We start from the raw sequence: 24830 nt of genomic DNA on the forward strand, positions 1-24830 counted from the left end.
TATCTAAACAAATAAGGCAATCAATGTTTCCAATGCATCTTTATGCTTAATTGAAATAAAACAAAAATCGATACGATAAAGAGTTAAGAAGTTATAAGGATATTGTGTTAAAAAAATACGGAAGACGTAAACCTATTTTAAAAATGTTTAAGCCGTTTTCATTTTTGTGTAAAATAGTCAGCTTTTCCAAAAGCGTCCAAAAAGTTATTCCGCACTAAAGCGTTATAAAGTTAGAAATACAAAATTTTTTTTTTCCAACCCAATCAACTGCTGGCATCCAACGAAAATCTTGCTCACACATTTTGCTCTCAACAAGTATTTCGCTCAAAATTGTTTATATGCTATTTCAATACATGGTGTTTCGAAATTCGACGATTGTTTGTTTTAGAGCTATTTTGGCACATCTTTGGTCAATTTTAAAGAACCTTTTTCCTGCAGTATAGTATTATGCTGTTTGATAAAGATTACATATTTTATTGAATATTTATTTTTAATTAATTCATTTGCATTATTTACGTCATTTTTATGCTGTTTAAATTACTTAAATTATTTTATAAAACTGCTGTTAACTTATGACGTTCTATTTTAACACTCTGATTTAATTTTGAAACATTTTTCATTTAAAAAAAAAAAGAGCAAGCAATGGATTGTACGTAAACCTGATCACATTTATAAACTACATAATTTTTTTAACATTTTTGAAAATTGTTAAAAATAGTAATATTTGACTAATTATTTACTTTTAACTACAAAGTGATATGTTTGTATTTATTTCTATACAAACTCACTAAAATCTTTACTCGTGAGTTATTTTCATCAAAATAAGCATAAAAAACATTTTCTATGACAATGCATTGAAAATTTAAGAATATTTTCGATAGCTCAAATAAATAGTTCTAAAAAGGTATTATAGCCAAAATATTAATAGCCTTAAAATGCAGAAAATAACATTTATTGTTTATTTATTGTTATTATTACTTTGCAAAGGGCGTAAGATTTTTTTGACTCACAAATCGAACGGATATTCTAAAAAGTTGAGAACCTATGTTCATAGGCTCTACCAAACAAAAACTAATTTAAATAATCACTATTGGCTTAATACATAAGCTTCAAAAATTACACTTCATAAATTTATGAGTTTTTACACACACATTAAAGAAATCGAAATCAAATTTAATAATTATGATTTATTACATACTTTAAAATATAACATCGATGCATATTATAACAAAACCACGCATTTGGAATAAAATCAGAAAACAACTTTCACTAAAGATAATTAAATCACAATATCTTCTAGCGTCACAATAAGTGATTAAGACACAATATTTTATCTAGATTACAAGTTTAATGAATTATTTTCTCGTCATTAATTTCAAATTAAAATATATTACATAATGGTGAATAAAGACTTCAAGAAAAATTTACGTATTTTGATAAATATAGTTACTCTATTTTCATTTTTTAAAAAGCACTTTTGTTTAAGCTTGTATTGGTTCATAAAAGCACTTTATCGTGGTTACACAAAGTGCACGAGTATGAATCTTTCATAAATATTTTTAAAACAGATATTCCTTAACTTTCCTTCCAATAGAAATGCGTTTCTATTGGAATAAGAGTACGAATCATCCTATAGGAATAGAACAAAAGGAAACTGATTTAATGATAGTAGAACACTAATCCTTAACGATCAATCAGTTACAAATACAACCAATGGGAACGCATTTCTATTGGGAAAGAAAAACGAATCGTCCAATAAGAATAGTGCAAACTGGAATTGATTGAATGATAGTAGCACACTGATCAAAGTAAACTTCTAACCTGGACATCTCTGTTACATTTTTAATTGATTATTGTTTAAAGTAAGTAAATAATAATACTTTTTAAAATATCATTACGATTTATAATTTCATCTGGACCTGTGAAATCTTTCACTGAAGTTTTCTCATGACATTAATATGCAAATTAAAATAAATTTTAATTTTTTTTAATCTATTAAAATTAAATTAAAAAAATATTCTTTATATTTAGATTGTTCAAAATTAAAAACTTTATGATTTCTCTGGTGATTTCGGTAAAGCAATATCTGGATTAAAAGGAGGCTGATGACTGTTTCCGATTGTAGCAGTTGATGGTCTCATTCTCGAACCTTTCATGCCACAGCCATCAATGCTAAAATCTGGAGTGGGGGCATTTGGCATTGCCCACAGTTGTCTCGACAATGCAAAGGATGTCATTTCTTGTTGGTTTCCTGGGTTTGGTACAGCTAAAAAAAAGGGTCCACCCAAAACAGATATTGAGCCTGGCGAAACATCTATACTTGGACGAATACTTCTGGACGTGTAATACGCTTCCCTGATTACAATGGAACATAAGACTGCATCAACAACAAAAAGAAATATTCCCGCCATCAGCAAAAGGGGACCCAAAAGTTTGTAATCACCATCAAGGGCCGTGTGAACACTGATTAGAACATCCTCCTGATCTTCGCTCTCTGCTTGTTTGTGCTTCCATTTTGGAGGCTCGGGCGGGTAAGAGATCGCTGTGGTAGCTGTGCCTGCAATCAAGAGAATGAAAACTATGATGGTAAGGACAATGACGACGATGACTCTGAGGAAAGGATTGTCTTTGAAGCTAATGGATGAGCTAGGTCGGAGTGGATCCAATTGGCTTTCAAAGGGTATTCCATTCGGCTCAGTTCTTGAGACAACCATAAAACCATTGCAAAGGTTGCCGCAAATATTTTTCTGCGAACAGAGAGAAAAGAAAATTTTCATTTATCGAAGTTTAAAAAGCATTACGAACAAGACTTTGTGCAGATAAAACGTTTGGGAAGGCATTGACTAGGAGTTACAGATAATATACAGTCCCTAGCCAAATTATTAGACGCACTATAAGATTATATGTAAAATCTTAGTTATCTGGTGATACTATACAGCTTTATTGTTTTTACGCTGTTGAAACCGGTTTGCATTTGTTTACGTTAGTGTATCTATTGGTTAACATTGTAATACAATACGTTAAAAATAAATACAAATGGGAAGTATATAAAAAAACTCCTGAATAAAACCCACTACATGTATGTTTAAATATAAAAGTATTGCTTATAAACTCGTACGAAACATGTAATTATTAAAAAACTACAGTGCGTCTAATAATTGATCTAATAATTACAATATACTAATATAATGCGTGATGTAAAAAATATTCTATATTTATATAATATATCACCTAATTTAGCAAATCGTCACATATATATTATATATCTCCTAATTTAATTGATTGGTATTTAAAGTGCTTCTAATAATTTAGCCAGACACTGTAATGATACGCCACAGTTTTAAATTGTTCAGAAGAACATTTTGGAAAAATAAACATTCCAATTTTAATAGTGCCATATAGTGAAAAGTCTAGAAACTTTTAAAGTATCAATCTGAAAATACTATGGAACAGTTTATTAGAAAAATGGCATCTTTAATAAAAGTTCAATTATCATTATGTTGCCCCAAGTGCATCAATATCAAAAATTACTTTAATAGATAATTTTAAAGAGATGATTAAAATCTTCGCATAATTAAAAAAAAATCTAGTACTCTAGCCTAACTTAAAAAAAAAAATACTTTCTAATCTTTGAATTTAAAATTATGAAGCGACTTTTGTAAACTACCTTTTCAATAGTCTGATTACATATATATCTGTCACATAAAATAAATGAATAAATAAGCTTTTTAAGCAACTTTTTTAAAATTATATAAATATTTAGTTTTAAATTGCAATCCATTATGATTCTTTAAATTTTAAACCTAACTCTGCAATTCTGGAAATTATATTAAAAAAACTGTCTTTTAACGATTTTAAGTATTCCAATAAGATTAATATGTAAAATACGGAAACGGCAGTGAATCAGGTGATTAGGCATTAGTGCTCCTTTCGGTTTAGTTGTCGTAAGAAGAACGACACTACTGCCATCTTGTAGAAAACTTTGAAAACAATGTAGCAGTGGACAGGAGCGGAACTTGCTTATGCTGTAATGGCCTTTTTACAAAAAATGACAGCAGGAGCGTGATAAAAGTTCATCAAAATAATGCTGTTTTAAAAGTTCCTACCATCAAGGTCTATAGGTACTAAACAACTTCAAGGCCTCTGGTTGCGCAGCTAGAAAAAAGTACCTTAATAGAAAGTTACCTCTAGTAAGTTTAAAATTTTATATATAAGACATGATAACCTTTGAATTTTTTACGCTGATTTTTATTTTTAAAAACAAAAATAAGAATACCATTTTGATGTGAGAGAAGTTTGCTAAAAAAGTCACCGTAACACAAGGGAAATGCTTCTGCCTCTTATGTTGACTAAATATTTTTTGTGTCAAAAGCAGCGTGAACTAAATATTATTTCAAGAGATTCTATAAATATATCGTTAAATGTGTAATTTAGAGAAAACTCGTCAATCCTGACAAATAGCCGTATTACGACATTTTCTGTAAACCAAAATTATTCTCCTGATTGATCGGGTTGACATAATGTTTTTAAAATTCCCTTGAGATTTCACTAGCACTTATGCAATTGGCAAAAAATAATAGTGTTCCGAAAATATTTTTGCTTTAGTTAATTATTTTTATAGTTGTGAGACAAAACACGATTGTTTCAGGAAGAAAAAAAAATATAAAGTAGTTTTGTAAAAACATGTTTACCGTATTCTGCGTTAAGTGAAGAATGTTATAAAATAGTCAATTCAATGTCCGGCATAGTTTCTAGTATAAATATCCGAAATTATCGTATTATATTATCATGCATTTAACGATTAAAAATATTTTCTAAGACTATTTTTAGAGCTTTTCTTTAGAAAAACCTACACTTCTAAGTAAAATAAATAAATCTAAAGCATTATTACCAGAAGAAAACGTTTATACACGTCTTAATAAATTTTTATTTTATAGCAGTTTAAAGCATCATAAAAACGTGCATGAAATGATAAGAAGTTTTAGCACAAAATGTACTTCCTTAATCTACGGGTAAAATACAAGGATATAGATATAAAACGTTTATATTGTGGAAAACATTAAAAGTATTGTCACACAATTGATGAAATTTTTTTTTTATTCTTTAGGAACAAAAAACTTTTTTTTTTATGGCAGGCACTGAGCTTATCGTTCATCTCATCGCTATGAAAGGTGCCGGAAGAGTTAATCATTTTGCGTTGCCTGGTGGACACCTTGTGACCAGATTCACGGAGGCGAGCAACATTACCCACGCCTTGCTGCCACGGATGCCCGTTTCTGCGTAGGCCACATTCACACACCGCACACAACAGAGGATAACACACAGCGAAAAACATCCATGCCCTGAGCGGGATTCGAACCAGCAGCCATTGGCCTCGCAGTCAGTTTTAATAATGACTATCAATTTACGCAGGTAACTTAGACTAATATTTCAGTTTTAATGTATTAAATTACACTGGAGAGGTATGCGTTTCATCAACGAAAATCAGCCGGAAATACGCCGTTTGCTGATTCAGCCTATTTTTTTTGAAACTCTGATGTACTAACTTAATTTTTACCTGCTTTAATTTTAAAAAAGCTTCATCTTTAATTTTTATATAAATTTTGAGTTTATGATAGAATAAAGGACTTAAAACTGTAAGACTGTTGTGCCTCCAAACACGGAAATTTTGAATAGTATTTCTTGTATGCGTATATTTTCTACCTGATTAATCTGCGGCCAAAAAAAATAATAATTTTAGGAATCGCCATTTGAAGACCTAATTTGTAAAATGAACTTAATCTCGCTGCTCAAACAATATGCTAAGACTAAGGTATGATGGAGCATGACTTGCATCATGAACAAACAGAATTAAACAAGTAAAAAAAGGCCGAACAAGGGTTGCCAAAAAAGCGAGTTCTTTCCAAATCTAGCAACCAAGTCACCTTTCTTAACAATACATTTATATATAAGTAAAACAAATTTTCACTCTCATAACTAAAACAAATTTTCAAAACTCACAAGAATTACTTCATATTATCAATATTTCATGAAATACTGCATATTTGAGTTTGGAAATAATAAAATTTATTTCTTTAATTAAAAACAAAATTATCTGTTTGAAAATATCGCCGTAGTAAACAGTTGTATATTTCCTAACCAGAGTAGAGCCGGTCAATAGCTGTAGAGCGTTGTTGTTTGCATTTATATTGAAAACACCATGCATAATAAACATACTATTATAACATTATAAAATAATATTGAATTGAGTACTCATAATATTGAGTTGATTACTGCACTGAAAAAGTCTTTCTTACCATAACACTGAAAGTTGTTCTAAAAGTAGTCATTTATTGATAATAGCATGCGGTTCTTTTTTTTCCGAGATAGGTGTGAATGACGGTGAGAAAGCCTATTTAAGTGACGCGTTTGGACGGATTTTAGCAATTCAAATATTTTTACTCTACTTCCGTTCTCAATAAATATTGCCACCGCGAAATTTCGTAGATCGTCTATGTTCCCAGAACTTTAGTCATTAAAGCTAGATGGATGAAAGCGTTTTTGTCTCTTATTCCAACTGTGAATTATTTGCAAAAAAGAATCGTATAATAACGAGCATAACCTCCCCTTTTGCTTTTTTTTAAAGTATTTTATATTAAACTTGTTTTGTATATTCCGTAGTATATATCCGGGAATTTAGCAGCTGGGAGCGTGATCTGATTCAAGATTATATTGTTTGCATAATCAATAATTTATTAAGCGTGAAAAAATTTTTTAAAAGTAAAATATTTTTTATTAAATTAAAATTGTCTTAATTATTGGAAATGAAAAAAAATATTTGAGCCATAGTGAGCAGCAATTGAGCCACAGTGGCTCAGGGGATAGAGCGTTCACCCTCCAATGAGGGAATCAGGTTCGAATTCCAGCAGTGGTTCGCGATTCTGCTATATTTCGTGGTTTTCCTCTCAGTGTAATGCAAATGCCAGTTAGTCCCACTAAAAAATTTCCGTTACGAAGGCTAGCTTATCTCAATATTTGTCCCAGGAGTTCCCTGGTCATCTGGTAGGGATTCAAAATTATAAGGATACGGAGTTGAACATTGATAGTCATAAACTCAGATTCTGGTCCACTGTTCAACGCCTATTTTAAAATAAAATATATACGCAATGGAGTGAATATATAATATATCGCTGGAAAACAATGTTGCATTTAGTAACTTCATGTTGCATTTTGTTTTGCTGTGCAAAATCTATGAGACTTAGAAACGAGAAATTATGAAGGTGTGAAGAAAAATGTACAGGGAGTTAGAAGGAATAAAAAAAATAACTCAAAATCCTTGGCTTGAGAATCATCAGTCATTAAATTTGTAAAATAATAAAATATGTTCGCCCATGTACGCCCAGCTGTTATGCAGCTACTGAGTTGAATTATACGAACGACCGGCTTCAAAATTTTTTTCTCTCTCGAGATTTTAATTTTATAAGCTCGGTATTAACTTGATATCAAAAAAGTAAATAAATAAAATAAAAATATACACGAAAGAGATTTAATGTTTCCAGATAAAAATTCTTACATTTAGATTTATTTTTTTTTTTTTGAAAAATATATAAAAATTTCAAGAGAGATGAAAAATTGTTTCTAAAATGGACTGATATACAATCTAAGGTCATCGTTATGGATTATTAACCACTGATTTCTATTATTTAAATGAATTTCTGATTCAATGTTTCGAGTTTGAAATCGATGTTCGTGAAGAACAAGGTTTAGTTATAGCACAACGTATGCAGAATTCTAGCAGTATCTCTCTTCCATTGGCCACATAATCTCCATCATTAAATCATCAGCTATTTTCGTGCTTATTTTTGTTTATATATTTTATTATTATTCACAAGAATGTAAAGAATAAAGTAAAAGGTAAAGTAATGCGAAGTAAAGCATAAAATATTAAGTTAAGTAAGGCATATCGTAAAAAGTGTGCAAAGTAAAAAGTAAAGTAGAAAGTAAAGCAAAGCGCAAAATCTAAATTAAAGAGTAAAATAAATAAGCGTAAATGAAAGAAAGGCGTGAAATTAAGCAAAAAGTTAACTAAAGTACAGTAAAATAATGTAAAGTATAGTAAAGTGAGTAAAGACCGTAATGCTAAACGTAAGAGTAAAGCATAACCATGGAATGAGTTAGCAAATTTGGCGGGTTTCACTTCTACTGTTTATATTGTATCGTAGATATATTAATAAAATGTTGTTACATAAAATATAATAATTAAACATTTTATAAGCAAAAATATATCTTTTTCAAAAGATAAATGTCCGATTTCAAAATGAAAAAAGAAAAAGCTGAATAAAAGGCCATCACGGATGGGGTTGGTGAGGGAAGCGAGTAATGCATGGAGCCTCTAAATAATTTTAAAAACTAAAATTTTCAATGAATAACTATCATAAACAGCCGGAAAATTACCAAAAAAAAAATAATTTAAATACGTTGAAGATCTGGTATAAATTACCAAAATTCTCTTTACTGTAAATTTTTTTTTTCGCCGAAATTTATTTTCTCCGTGTGAAGAGCTACAAAATACATGACTGTTTAGTAAGTTTTGAAAACTATGCTACAAAATTTATGCATTTCTTTATCTTAATTCTAATTTTAATCTAAATTATCTCTTTTTCTTGTGAAATATCTTTACCGTACGAAAATGTTTTTTGCCAAATTTTTCCATTAGTGTGAAGTGCCACGAAATATAATACTGTTTCGAAAACTACGCTGCAAAATTTATATTCTTTTCTCTTAATTCTAATCCTAATCTTCATTCTCTAATCAAATAATTTTTCTAATCTAATTTATTTTTGTCAAAAATATTTTTATAGAACAAATATGTTTTTTTTTTTTTTTTGCTAAAATTTTTTTTAGTGTGAAAAACTGCAAAATGTATACTTTATACTGTTATAAATGTAAAATGTTACAGTACAAAATTTATGTGTTTTAGTTTTATAAAAACAGTTATGCTTCTCTTAAGTGACTATTTCCTGATATTGACTTATTTAAAAAAAATAATCTTCTTAATAGTTATGTTCAGAACAATTTTTTTTTGGATCTAAATAATGTAATGCATCAAGCAAAAAGTACAGATTATGTTCTCTCACACTATTACATAGAAGGCACGAGAATTCCTGGATCAAATATTGGGAGAAATTTGCCCTCGAGTCAGCACTGTGGTCGGTGCGAGTCAGGTGAGGAATTCGTATAGACCAGCCGTCGCTGGGATTCGAACCAGTTTCATCTCATTGGAAGGTTAACGCTCTAACCCCTCAACCACCACGCCTCCATTATTATATAGAGAGTAAAATGCTAAAACTGGGTAACTTTAAGACACCTGTTTGAAAAGAAAAAAGAATTTTAAATTACTTAAACTGCTCTGAAAACTACAGCTACTGAATTTCAAGATATCGAATTTCAAAGCTATAACTAGATTACAAAATATTAAGAAATTCTTAAGTAACAAGAAACATCACTTAAGATATATCCAAATACTTTTTTTCCACTCTTCTTATGTTTAAAAAAAATCCCACTATGTGCTAACTATATGATTTTCCATTATTTTCATTTTTAAAAATATTCTATTTTGTAGTCACGTTATATATTCTTTTTATTTTCATATATTTTTGAGATTTATGGATTTTTAAAACTATACATTAAAACATCCTAAATTATTATTAATATGTCATACAATATTAATAATAATTTATGTAATATTGTATTTATATTATTAGATTGTAATCAATGTCAATAATAATTTAGGAAGTTAAAGATTTCAAACAGTAAAATTGAAAAAATGTCTGCAAAAGATTTCAATAAGGTATTTATTGAAATTGATGAGTCACTAAATTTATCCTTCAAAATCAGCACGGAAGTTAAAATCGTCCAAGAGTAAATTTTACAAAATACAGAAAAAAATTGCTTTTTTTAATAGTAGTATTTTTAATATTGTTACAATTTTACCCTCAGAAATATAAATGATTCATATGCTTATTCCATTTATAAAATTGTTTAATTAAGGTATCCGACTAGGTGAAAATCGACAATTTCTGCGAAAATTTCGATTTTCTTTCTCATTATCCATATTTGAAGTATAATTTATTAGCTTTCCAAAATGTATGAACTCAGTTTTCAAATTTTTGTGCTTTCCAAAATTTTTTAATTTTAGAAATTTTTGAGCTTTGATTTTTAGAAACGAAGTTTTGTTTTTTCTTATGCTGGCAGACGAAACCGAAAGTAAATTCCCTAAAACGAAACTAAAATGTTTTTGTTATGCTTTGAGTATTTCACCTTTATATATTTGAGTAAATTATTTATTTATGACAAATAAAATTTATTCTCAGTCATTTATTTTTGTGTTATTATTATTATTTTTTGTTGTCAATATTTTCTTGCATTTTGAACACGCTTTCGGAAGAGCGTTGATTTTAAGAAAATTTCTTTCCGCTATTACACACTACAAAAAATTTTTTGACAGAATTCTTTGAAATTTTATTAGTAGATTTTGTATAATTCTAGTAGCTAAAAGCACTAAACGCTAAGCTTCAAGTGTGAGTAAGTCATTATTTGTATGAAACTTTAAATAAGAATATTTAGAATTTTTCTTTAAAAATTAAATATTAAGCAATACATTTAGTTATATTCATTGTCTTTTTTTTTAAAATTCAATAGTTAAGATTTTAGTTAAAAACACAGGTAACTATATTAATGATCTAGAAAACAAATTATTTTGAAATTTATGCATTACAATTTATTGTAGATATGTTAGCTTGGCGAGAAAAATTTGTAGTTTTAATATTCACACTTGCTCTTATTTTGAAAAATACCTTATAAATTTTTGAACTTCATTTTAAATTTATAATTTTAGGATCCCTATTAACCAAAAATTAAATTAAAATTTTAATTAAGTCTTTTTTTAAAAAAATTGTCGAAACCAGTAGAATATCTTAAACTATTTAAGTAATTAAATAATAGTAAGTAATAATTTATTGAAAGATAAATGCACGTTATTTTAAGCAGTAAACTTAAAAACTCTACACAACAGAGTTAAGTTATTAAAAGAGTTAACTTTAAATTTAAGAGTTAACTTAAAAAAAAATTAGGTTAACTTTATTGTATTTTATGGCTCACTGAGTTATCCATCAGAATAAGAACACAACTTAGAATTGCTCAAGAATAAAAGTTTAAAAAAAAAACACTGAGGACACTTTTAAAAAAAGACACTTTGAAAAACACTTTTAAAACAAGAGTATAAAAAGCTTTTTTTTTATACTTAAATTTCTCCCGAAAATTTTACACCCAAAAGTTAAGCTAATTCATGGAAATGCATTTGTTGTATACAAGTTATTTATTTTATTAAATAAATTTAAATAAATAATGATAGGTAGCAAACCGTTAAAAGCAAAGTTTCAAAGAATAAACTTCTAATAAAATAACTTCTAATAAAATAAACTTCTAATAAAAATAAAGAACGCAACTTAGAATTGTTCAAGAACAAAAGTTAAAAAAAAAAAAAGCACTGAGGAATTTATCTTTTTTTATACTTAAATTTCTCCAGAAAATTTTACTCCCAAAAATAATCTAATTCATGGAAATATATTTGTTGTATACAAGTTATTTATTTTATAAAATAAATTTAAATGAATAATGATAGGTAACAAGAAGTTAAAAGCAAAGTTTCAAAGAATAAACTTTAGAATTGTACACAAAACTCCAAAGCAAACGTACCTTACTGAATTTTATGGATCACCGATTTTATTTTCCACAAAATGCTCTCAACTTAGAACCGTTCAAGAGTAAAATTTACCGATCTCTACTCTCGGTGCGTGATGCCATATTGGAAAAGAGTATCCTTCGTTACATATTGGTCAAGGCCGTTGCCAAGAGACGAGTGGTAGAATGAAATGGCTATTTTGATATGGGTGGGAAATGCGTGTAAACATTATAAGGATTTTTATTACGGCGGAAACGTAGTGGAAGGTCTTTGAATATAATATAAATATGATCGATTTGGTCTATATTTATTGCCAAGGTAAGATGTTACTGACCACAGGATATAAAGTGAGGTCAACATGGCTGTTAAGGAAAGTATCAAATCTTTTTTGTTTAAATTATGGGCGAAAGAAAAATTTACTTTTTGGTTTCGCTTTCATTGTGTCAAACTAATATCTTTCAAAAAAGTGAGACATTCAATTCGACATTTAGATTATTATATAAATAAGTGAAACATATTTTTTGATGAAATAATTTTCATTTTTTTCAAAATTAAAAAAAAATAAAGCATATTAAATTAAAAATTGAATGTACTGTGTAAAATAGATACTCACATTTCACGAAACGTTTTTTCTTTTTAGACGAAAATGTTTGTTATATGCTCCGAGCAAAAATTTCATCAAAGCTACGAAATAACTATCGTTACTTCTTCGAGGAAACAAATTTTGTTAAAATTAAAGGGATATTTCATTATTCTATTTCTTTCATGAAAAAAATAAAATAAAACATGTATCGCCTAATGCAGTGTTCCCCAACCTTTTTATCACCGCGGACCTGTCAACGTTCGATAATTTTACCACGGCCCCCAGGAGGGGGGGGGGACGTTGATTGTTTATATTTTAGATAATTTTTAATTACATATATTAATTTTAATACATAATATTTTAGATACATATATTAATTTACATCATATTAATTTTAATTTAATTGTATTTAAACATGCCTTCAAAACAAAATACTGTTACACCAAAAAATAAATATAAAGTGATTTAGCATTTTAACTTACTAGAACGTTAAATCAATGAGAACCCTAAACTTATTTCTTTGCAATGAGACGGTTCCATCTGGAGGTAATCGGAGACAATGATACATTATAAAAATTTATGTCACTACCTTCGGGGGCCCCTTTTTTTTAAATAAATAAAATTTTAATGGAACACAGATATTTTTAATTTGGGGTATAAATTCAGCTTCAATGAAATGGGCGGCCCGGTACCATTTGAACCACGGACCGGTACCGGTCCGCTGACCAGGGGCTGGGGAACACTGGCGTAATGTATCTAACTTTTCTATCAATCTCTTTATCGTGGGCACCATATAATTGGATAATGCCGCCTTAACGAGACAAGTAAGGTATATAAAACAGAGAAGTAAATTTCACTCATGCCCAAAGTTCGATTCGAACCCTTGATTTTACTGTTTCCATCATACAGACCAATTTTCACTTTATTTTCGATAGTCTGGTAATAATTTTTATTTCGTCATTCTATTAACAATCTACCGCAATTCACCGCAATGAGGTTTTGAGATGAGGAAACATTTTCGTCATACATTTGAGCGTTCACGTTTTGTCACAAATCACGTGATTTCGTGTCAAAAGGATTCTTAAAACTAACCAAATGTAACTCATGGATTTCTGAATTGTCAAAAGCGAGAATTTTATTTCTGAGAGTGGACAAACTATTCTTACTACTTCTAAATGGTGATCTAAATGTTCTTTTTTTAATCATCAAATGAGTCTGAAAACTCACCAGTAAAAAAAACTAATTAAGACTATAGCAGCGTTGCCACGATATTTAAGAAAAGATATCCCTTAGTAAAAAAGCCTATTTATGAAAATCCATCGAAACCGTGATCAGAAGCACCACTAGATGAGAAATGGCAATCAGTAGCTTATATCACTTATGAACAGCATAAGACATTTAAGTACTAATAATATTGACCTTTCTCAATTTAAATTCATACAATACTGAAAAAAGCAATGGTTTTCGCATCGTTATTTAAAGAATTGTGATAAAATCAATTTGAATTTATAATGCGAAAATCAGAACGGATTCCGTACTTACACTACTTTGGAATTTCTGCTACGCTCTCAGAAAATAATACTTTCGTTTTGGACATTTCAAAAGTCCTTGCATTGCTTTTAATTATTTGTGACCGTCATTTTGTCACAAAATCAAGTGATTTATTTTAATGGAACACAAGATGTCATTATCAATTCTACTCATCCGTATGTAATTGGGATTGGGGATAATTTTAGGAGTTGTTTAAAGTTTTTTTTTATTTATTTTAAAGTTAGTTAATCAAAAGGTGACTGGATGGTACAGGGATTAGTGCTCAAGATTTACAAGCAGACTTTTTGAGTCTTCTCAATGATTCTTTCTAATCAATGAGTGAGTTCTCATTCAGTAATACTCATGCACTGCAAGAAAACTTTCTCAAGATGATAATCGTGACAAAATGAATTAAAAAATCATGGATTGTGTCACTCGATAGAAAAAAATAAATGAGAATCAATATTGCTCATTAAAGAGATATTTAGCACACAGAGAAAAAAAATCAGGTAAAATCACCGTACTGTGTGGTAATGACATTTCTAGTAGAATAAACAATAGTTCTGGCAGTAAAATCCATAAATATATGGCATTTAAGCCACTGATTTGCTAATTTTTCATTCAAAATGGCGACAGTCTACAGGAAATTCTAGTTTTAAAAACTATAGTTCTTATTATCATACATTGACAAAAAATACGCAATTGAGGAGTACATTTTACTGATTAAATGGTTTTATGTCATGCTCTTTGGTATCATGTTAAAATAGCCACATTTTCCACATTTACCAAATGTTATCACATATTTTAAAGAAATATTTATCGTTAATTTTATCAAAATGTCTGCACATAAACTGCTTAACGTAAAAAGAAAAATTTCTTTAAATGGAGAAAATGTGAAAATCAGGAATCTTTGGCAATAACCAAAAATATCTCACTTGATTATTTTTAGTGCACAATAAAAATTCCGGATCAAATTACGGTAAAAAGTACCAGCTCTCAGGGTACCAATACATTTTGCCGTAAAGCCATAAATTTTAACGGAGCAAAAATCTGATATCCATAATTTTTACAGAAATATTTACTATAAAATCATTGAGCCATTGTAATTAAATAAATATTACTGTAAAAAGTACAGTTTAAAATTTTACGGTAAATTCGATTTTACGAACAAACAGTAGTTTGATCCAAAGACTTTTCACAGTTTACTTATTCAAAATGAAATTAAATGTTGCTAAATCTTCCAGAAAATTTATATAAATATTAAAATTTTCTAACAACGCTACAACGAACGTTAAATTTCTTAAGTTTAATTATATACAAGGAAGGATTTCATGAGATAATTCCTTATGTGACGTTAAATTTTATTTTATCATTAGTTTACAAAGAAGAAAATCAAAGTCCTTTTAAATGTCTTTAGCATTAATCACTAAATACAGAGTTACTAGCGAATGTTTAATGTCATAAAATGTTTAATACTATATTTAATGACACGGCTATTTATTCTAAGCCGATAAAATTTAGTAAAATCTTTTAAAATTTTGCGAAGTCTGTAAAATTTCATTAAAAAATGTTTCTGAAATAAGTAGGTGTCAAATTATTTTTTATTGCTTCGTAAACTAGTGATAGTTAAATTTGATTTATTAAAATTAGAATCTTGAACTTACGTCATAGTAAATTAATTTTTACGTTTCATGAAACACTATAAAATATAATTTGTTTTGTCAGAAATGAATTCTGATACCCATGTCTCAGACATGATATATTATACTTAACTAAGTCTTATTATACTCAACTAATGCTTTGTAAACAGCAATATTTTAATTTCAAAACAATTGTTTACTTAAATGTTTAAAGTGATTTATGTTTTAAAATATTTATTCATAATAGCTAAATAATTTTTTTTAAAACTATTTTACTCTATTCTTTTTATTTATCGTTATTCTTTAAGTAAAATTTACTAACACTTTGGTTATTATTTTCAGAAAATTACCATAAAAGGTATATACTGTTATAGATCTCGACGTATAAAAGCGAACAGCTATACACCGAAGAGCCATTACATTATGACCACCCTCTATCTATAACAATGGGCTCGCACAGGTTTTCATGGTTTCTCGCCCAGGAACAATGTTTTCATGGGGCAAATTAGGACCCATAATCCTCATAGAACAATCCCTGACGTCTGTAAGCTACTTGTACATAGTAGTTGCAGACCAGGTTCACCCATTCATGGCAACAGTTTTTCCTGCGGGGGATGGTGTTTACCAACAGGATAATGCACCGTGTCATAAGGGTCGAATCGTCATGGATTGGTTCCAGGAATCTTTCAGCGACTTTCAAACCATGTCTTGGCCCCCAAATTCACTTGACCTTAATCCAATCGAGCATTCCAATCGGGCTGGGGAACACTGGCGTAATGTATCTAACTTTTCTATCAATCTCTTTATCGTGGGCACCATATAATTGGATAATGCCGCCTTAACGAGACAAGTAAGGTATATAAAACAGAGAAGTAAATTTCACTCATGCCCAAAGTTCGATTCGAACCCTTGATTTTACTGTTTCCATCATACAGACCAATTTTCACTTTATTTTCGATAGTCTGGTAATAATTTTTATTTCGTCATTCTATTAACAATCTACCGCAATGAGGTTTTGAGATGAGGAAACATTTTCGTCATACATTTGAGCGTTCACGTTTTGTCACAAATCACGTGATTTCGTGTCAAAAGGATTCTTAAAACTAACCAAATGTAACTCATGGATTTCTGAATTGTCAAAAGCGAGAATTTTATTTCTGAGAGTGGACAAACTATTCTTACTACTTCTAAATGGTGATCTAAATGTTCTTTTTTTAATCATCAAATGAGTCTGAAAACTCACCAGTAAAAAAAACTAATTAAGACTATAGCAGCGTTGCCACGATATTTAAGAAAAGATATCCCTTAGCAAAAAAGCCTATTTATGAAAATCCATCGAAACCGTGATCAGAAGCACCACTAGATGAGAAATGGCAATCAGTAGCTTATATCACTTATGAACAGCATAAGACATTTAAGTACTAATAATATTGACCTTTCTCAATTTAAATTCATACAATACTGAAAAAAGCAATGGTTTTCGCATCGTTATTTAAAGAATTGTGATAAAATCAATTTGAATTTATAATGCGAAAATCAGAACGGATTCCGTACTTACACTACTTTGGAATTTCTGCTACGCTCTCAGAAAATAATACTTTCGTTTTGGACATTTCAAAAGTCCTTGCATTGCTTTTAATTATTTGTGACCGTCATTTTGTCACAAAATCAAGTGATTTATTTTAATGGAACACAAGATGTCATTATCAATTCTACTCATCCGTATGTAATTGGGATTGGGGATAATTTTAGGAGTTGTTTAAAGTTTTTTTTTATTTATTTTAAAGTTAGTTAATCAAAAGGTGACTGGATGGTACAGGGATTAGTGCTCAAGATTTACAAGCAGACTTTTTGAGTCTTCTCAATGATTCTTTCTAATCAATGAGTGAGTTCTCATTCAGTAATACTCATGCACTGCAAGAAAACTTTCTCAAGATGATAATCGTGACAAAATGAATTAAAAAATCATGGATTGTGTCACTCGATAGAAAAAAATAAATGAGAATCAATATTGCTCATTAAAGAGATATTTAGCACACAGAGAAAAAAAATCAGGTAAAATCACCGTACTGTGTGGTAATGACATTTCTAGTAGAATAAACAATAGTTCTGGCAGTAAAATCCATAAATATATGGCATTTAAGCCACTGATTTGCTAATTTTTCATTCAAAATGGCGACAGTCTACAGGAAATTCTAGTTTTAAAAACTATAGTTCTTATTATCATACATTGACAAAAAATACGCAATTGAGGAGTACATTTTACTGATTAAATGGTTTTATGTCATGCTCTTTGGTATCATGTTAAAATAGCCACATTTTCCACATTTACCAAATGTTATCACATATTTTAAAGAAATATTTATCGTTAATTTTATCAAAATGTCTGCACATAAACTGCTTAACGTAAAAAGAAAAATTTCTTTAAATGGAGAAAATGTGAAAATCAGGAATCTTTGGCAATAACCAAAAATATCTCACTTGATTATTTTTAGTGCACAATAAAAATTCCGGATCAAATTACGGTAAAAAGTACCAGCTCTCAGGGTACCAATACATTTTGCCGTAAAGCCATAAATTTTAACGGAGCAAAAATCTGATATCCATAATTTTTACAGAAATATTTACTATAAAATCATTGAGCCATTGTAATTAAATAAATATTACTGTAAAAAGTACAGTTTAAAATTTTACGGTAAATTCGATTTTACGAACAAACAGTAGTTTGATCCAAAGACTTTTCACAGTTTACTTATTCAAAATGAAATTAAATGTTGCTAAATCTTCCAGAAAATTTATATAAATATTAAAATTTTCTAACAACGCTACAACGAACGTTAAATTTCTTAAGTTTAATTATATACAAGGAAGGATTTCATGAGATAATTCCTTATGTGACGTTAAATTTTATTTTATCATTAGTTTACAAAGAAGAAAATCAAAGTCCTTTTAAATGTCTTTAGCATTAATCACTAAATACAGAGTTACTAGCGAATGTTTAATGTCATAAAATGTTTAATACTATATTTAATGACACGGCTATTTATTCTAAGCCGATAAAATTTAGTAAAATCTTTTAAAATTTTGCGAAGTCTGTAAAATTTCATTAAAAAATGTTTCTGAAATAAGTAGGTGTCAAATTATTTTTTATTGCTTCGTAAACTAGTGATAGTTAAATTTGATTTATTAAAATTAGAATCTTGAACTTACGTCATAGTAAATTAATTTTTACGTTTCATGAAACACTATAAAATATAATTTGTTTTGTCAGAAATGAATTCTGATACCCATGTCTCAGACATGATATATTATACTTAACTAAGTCTTATTATACTCAACTAATGCTTTGTAAACAGCAATATTTTAATTTCAAAACAATTGTTTACTTAAATGTTTAAAGTGATTTATGTTTTAAAATATTTATTCATAATAGCTAAATAATTTTTTTTAAAACTATTTTACTCTATTCTTTTTATTTATCGTTATTCTTTAAGTAAAATTTACTAACACTTTGGTTATTATTTTCAGAAAATTACCATAAAAGGTATATACTGTTATAGATCTCGACGTATAAAAGCGAACAGCTATACACCGAAGAGCCATTACATTATGACCACCCTCTATCTATAACAATGGGCTCGCACAGGTTTTCATGGTTTCTCGCCCAGGAACAATGTTTTCATGGGGCAAATTAGGACCCATAATCCTCATAGAACAATCCCTGACGTCTGTAAGCTACTTGTACATAGTAGTTGCAGACCAGGTTCACCCATTCATGGCAACAGTTTTTCCTGCGGGGGATGGTGTTTACCAACAGGATAATGCACCGTGTCATAAGGGTCGAATCGTCATGGATTGGTTCCAGGAATCTTTCAGCGACTTTCAAACCATGTCTTGGCCCCCAAATTCACTTGACCTTAATCCAATCGAGCATTCCAATCGGGCTGGGGAACACTGGCGTAATGTATCTAACTTTTCTATCAATCTCTTTATCGTGGGCACCATATAATTGGATAATGCCGCCTTAACGAGACAAGTAAGGTATATAAAACAGAGAAGTAAATTTCACTCATGCCCAAAGTTCGATTCGAACCCTTGATTTTACTGTTTCCATCATACAGACCAATTTTCACTTTATTTTCGATAGTCTGGTAATAATTTTTATTTCGTCATTCTATTAACAATCTACCGCAATGAGGTTTTGAGATGAGGAAACATTTTCGTCATACATTTGAGCGTTCACGTTTTGTCACAAATCACGTGATTTCGTGTCAAAAGGATTCTTAAAACTAACCAAATGTAACTCATGGATTTCTGAATTGTCAAAAGCGAGAATTTTATTTCTGAGAGTGGACAAACTATTCTTACTACTTCTAAATGGTGATCTAAATGTTCTTTTTTTAATCATCAAATGAGTCTGAAAACTCACCAGTAAAAAAAACTAATTAAGACTATAGCAGCGTTGCCACGATATTTAAGAAAAGATATCCCTTAGCAAAAAAGCCTATTTATGAAAATCCATCGAAACCGTGATCAGAAGCACCACTAGATGAGAAATGGCAATCAGTAGCTTATATCACTTATGAACAGCATAAGACATTTAAGTACTAATAATATTGACCTTTCTCAATTTAAATTCATACAATACTGAAAAAAGCAATGGTTTTCGCATCGTTATTTAAAGAATTGTGATAAAATCAATTTGAATTTATAATGCGAAAATCAGAACGGATTCCGTACTTACACTACTTTGGAATTTCTGCTACGCTCTCAGAAAATAATACTTTCGTTTTGGACATTTCAAAAGTCCTTGCATTGCTTTTAATTATTTGTGACCGTCATTTTGTCACAAAATCAAGTGATTTATTTTAATGGAACACAAGATGTCATTATCAATTCTACTCATCCGTATGTAATTGGGATTGGGGATAATTTTAGGAGTTGTTTAAAGTTTTTTTTTATTTATTTTAAAGTTAGTTAATCAAAAGGTGACTGGATGGTACAGGGATTAGTGCTCAAGATTTACAAGCAGACTTTTTGAGTCTTCTCAATGATTCTTTCTAATCAATGAGTGAGTTCTCATTCAGTAATACTCATGCACTGCAAGAAAACTTTCTCAAGATGATAATCGTGACAAAATGAATTAAAAAATCATGGATTGTGTCACTCGATAGAAAAAAATAAATGAGAATCAATATTGCTCATTAAAGAGATATTTAGCACACAGAGAAAAAAAATCAGGTAAAATCACCGTACTGTGTGGTAATGACATTTCTAGTAGAATAAACAATAGTTCTGGCAGTAAAATCCATAAATATATGGCATTTAAGCCACTGATTTGCTAATTTTTCATTCAAAATGGCGACAGTCTACAGGAAATTCTAGTTTTAAAAACTATAGTTCTTATTATCATACATTGACAAAAAATACGCAATTGAGGAGTACATTTTACTGATTAAATGGTTTTATGTCATGCTCTTTGGTATCATGTTAAAATAGCCACATTTTCCACATTTACCAAATGTTATCACATATTTTAAAGAAATATTTATCGTTAATTTTATCAAAATGTCTGCACATAAACTGCTTAACGTAAAAAGAAAAATTTCTTTAAATGGAGAAAATGTGAAAATCAGGAATCTTTGGCAATAACCAAAAATATCTCACTTGATTATTTTTAGTGCACAATAAAAATTCCGGATCAAATTACGGTAAAAAGTACCAGCTCTCAGGGTACCAATACATTTTGCCGTAAAGCCATAAATTTTAACGGAGCAAAAATCTGATATCCATAATTTTTACAGAAATATTTACTATAAAATCATTGAGCCATTGTAATTAAATAAATATTACTGTAAAAAGTACAGTTTAAAATTTTACGGTAAATTCGATTTTACGAACAAACAGTAGTTTGATCCAAAGACTTTTCACAGTTTACTTATTCAAAATGAAATTAAATGTTGCTAAATCTTCCAGAAAATTTATATAAATATTAAAATTTTCTAACAACGCTACAACGAACGTTAAATTTCTTAAGTTTAATTATATACAAGGAAGGATTTCATGAGATAATTCCTTATGTGACGTTAAATTTTATTTTATCATTAGTTTACAAAGAAGAAAATCAAAGTCCTTTTAAATGTCTTTAGCATTAATCACTAAATACAGAGTTACTAGCGAATGTTTAATGTCATAAAATGTTTAATACTATATTTAATGACACGGCTATTTATTCTAAGCCGATAAAATTTAGTAAAATCTTTTAAAATTTTGCGAAGTCTGTAAAATTTCATTAAAAAATGTTTCTGAAATAAGTAGGTGTCAAATTATTTTTTATTGCTTCGTAAACTAGTGATAGTTAAATTTGATTTATTAAAATTAGAATCTTGAACTTACGTCATAGTAAATTAATTTTTACGTTTCATGAAACACTATAAAATATAATTTGTTTTGTCAGAAATGAATTCTGATACCCATGTCTCAGACATGATATATTATACTTAACTAAGTCTTATTATACTCAACTAATGCTTTGTAAACAGCAATATTTTAATTTCAAAACAATTGTTTACTTAAATGTTTAAAGTGATTTATGTTTTAAAATATTTATTCATAATAGCTAAATAATTTTTTTTAAAACTATTTTACTCTATTCTTTTTATTTATCGTTATTCTTTAAGTAAAATTTACTAACACTTTGGTTATTATTTTCAGAAAATTACCATAAAAGGTATATACTGTTATAGATCTCGACGTATAAAAGCGAACAGCTATACACCGAAGAGCCATTACATTATGACCACCCTCTATCTATAACAATGGGCTCGCACAGGTTTTCATGGTTTCTCGCCCAGGAACAATGTTTTCATGGGGCAAATTAGGACCCATAATCCTCATAGAACAATCCCTGACGTCTGTAAGCTACTTGTACATAGTAGTTGCAGACCAGGTTCACCCATTCATGGCAACAGTTTTTCCTGCGGGGGATGGTGTTTACCAACAGGATAATGCACCGTGTCATAAGGGTCGAATCGTCATGGATTGGTTCCAGGAATCTTTCAGCGACTTTCAAACCATGTCTTGGCCCCCAAATTCACTTGACCTTAATCCAATCGAGCATTTGTGGTCCTACTTGGAAAACCAAATTCGTGCTGCCACGCTACCCCCTCGCAATGTGAGGGAATTGCAGGACCAGTTGGTGAGCGCTTGGTACCAGATACCTCAGACTACCTATCAGCATCTTGTGGAATCAATGCCACGGCGGGTGCTAGCAGTTTTGAAGGCTGAAGGTGGTCCAACATGTTATTAGCAGGGTGGTCATAATGTAATGGCGCTTCGGTGTATATGTGTTCTCCAATAACTCGAGAACTGGAGAGCCGATTTGGATCGCGTTTTCTTCCACAGTTCCCAAATATTCATGGGGCGGCTTTTAAACAATCACCACTTTCCGACATAATGTAGTTCGAGCGCAACGTTGGATACCAGATCGGATCGGATCAGATACGAAATGCTATTGCCAAAACCCATTGTTACAGATTAAACTTTTTTTAATATTTTCTGAATAGCTTCACCGATTAGCATGGCGTTTTTTTGTTACAGATTTCTAATATTTTTCGGATAATTTTGCAATATTTCTCATTGCTCTATTGCAAAGTAGTTCGCTCTCTGCCATGGCAACGAAATCGCTACATAATGTTTTAAAAAATTGAAGCAGAGGAAATACAGAGAAAATTTCCTAATCAACACCGAGAATTCTTAATTAAAGCTCGCTAAGTTTAATGTTGCTCGCTAAGTTTAAGTTTAATGTACTTTAAATGTTGCAGTGGATTCTCAGGCTGGAAAAAGATACGTAGCCTTACAATAGTTATCAAAATTAAAGAAATGCCATGTTTAACCACCACTAGTAAATTTAAATAAAAATTATATAACAAACGCCCTCGAAATGACAGTATTTTTGTCTATCGAATTTTAAACTAAATACTTGAAATTCTTTTTATTTAAAAAAGTGGATCGGATGATTGCCTAAGGTGTCTAATTCATTATAAAATATAAAGTAATAGACTACTTAATTTCGAGTTACACAACAATTCATTTAAATAAAAACTCCAAAGAAGCAAACACTTTAATAGAAATATAATATTCCTGATATCAATTTAATTGAGCATGAAAAATAATATATATATATATATATATATATATATATATATATATATATATATATATATATATATATATATATATATATATATATATATATATATCATATTATATATATATATATATATATATATATATATATATATATATATATATATATATATATATATATATCATATTATATATATATATATATATATATATATATATATATATATATATATATATATATATATCATATTATATATATATATATATATATATATATATATATGTTGCATCGCCACCCTAGCGCCACCTGTGAGTAAGCAGACTCCCTTACATTCTCTCACTGAACGGCTACGGGGAGCGAGCTCATTAAGATGTTCCAGCTCTAATTATTTTGTACTGCCATTTAAGTGTTTTTTGTCATAATAAAAGCTTTAAAATGCAACCCTAGACTGCTTTGAAGCTTCATCGACACTCCCCGTCCGTAACATGGGGGCTCTACCCGGTCATCGGAACCTGATGCTTAAAATTGAAAGCGATAGCCGCCCAAACAAAATGGCGCAATAACTCTACTTCATAAGTCGGCCAATAACCCCGCCGCATAATTCAAAATATCTTCGAACAATTTTATCTACGCAGGCCAATTTTCCCGCCTGAACTGAAAAGCCAATTTCCCGCTTTGAAAACAACGAACTATTGCTGAAAAATATTCAACTACAAAAGGCCAATTTTCCCGCCTGAACTGAAAAGCCAATTTCCCGCTTTGAAAACAACGAACTATTGCTGAAAAATATTCAACTACAAAAGGCCAATTCTCCCGCCTATACTGAAAAGCCAATTTCCTGCTTTGAAAACATCGAACTATTGCTGAAAAATATTCAACTACAAAAGGCCAATTCTCCCGCCTATACTGAAAAGCCAATTTCCCGCTTTCAAAACAACGAACTATTGCTGACAAATATCCAACTTCAAAAGGCCAATTCCACCGCCTATGATATATTTCCAGATCTAAATATCTTCTACAGCGAAAAATCAACAACTCAAGAGGCCAATTTCCCCGCCTAATTGTCTAAAGAAATATCTTCCACAACTACGTTCTACAACAAGGCCAATTCAACCACCTGTGTGACCAATTTCCCGTCCACAATTAAGAAATCTCTACATCAACATTCAACGAGTTAAGAAATCGATACTTCTCTTCTACATAAGT

The 24830-nt window shown here is 29.7% G+C and overlaps 1 protein-coding gene across 4 annotated transcripts in view; it reads right to left on the minus strand.

Moving 5' to 3' along the window:
* Positions 1-1167: 1167 nt before the first annotated feature.
* Positions 1168-24830, minus strand: part of LOC107455640 (uncharacterized) — a 31247-nt gene continuing 7584 nt past the window's right edge. The window contains exons 1-2 of one of the 4 annotated variants that reach the window (XM_071183287.2): positions 11742-11908; positions 1168-2747 (exon numbers count right to left, since the gene is read on the minus strand). In XM_071183287.2, coding sequence (XP_071039388.2) covers positions 2052-2714 — 663 coding nt within the window. In that variant the 5' untranslated portion in view covers positions 2715-2747; positions 11742-11908 and the 3' untranslated portion in view covers positions 1168-2051. Of the gene's footprint in view, positions 2748-6296; positions 6489-11736; positions 11909-24830 lie in introns of those variants that run through there. The other 3 variants (XM_016073279.4, XM_071183286.2, XM_016073277.4) reach the window with 3 other exon arrangements.

The sequence above is a fragment of the Parasteatoda tepidariorum genome, chromosome 7 (genome assembly GCF_982258835.1).
Source record: "Parasteatoda tepidariorum strain Cologne lab strain chromosome 7, Ptep-v5.0, whole genome shotgun sequence".
Taxonomy (NCBI): Eukaryota; Metazoa; Arthropoda; class Arachnida; order Araneae; family Theridiidae; genus Parasteatoda; species Parasteatoda tepidariorum.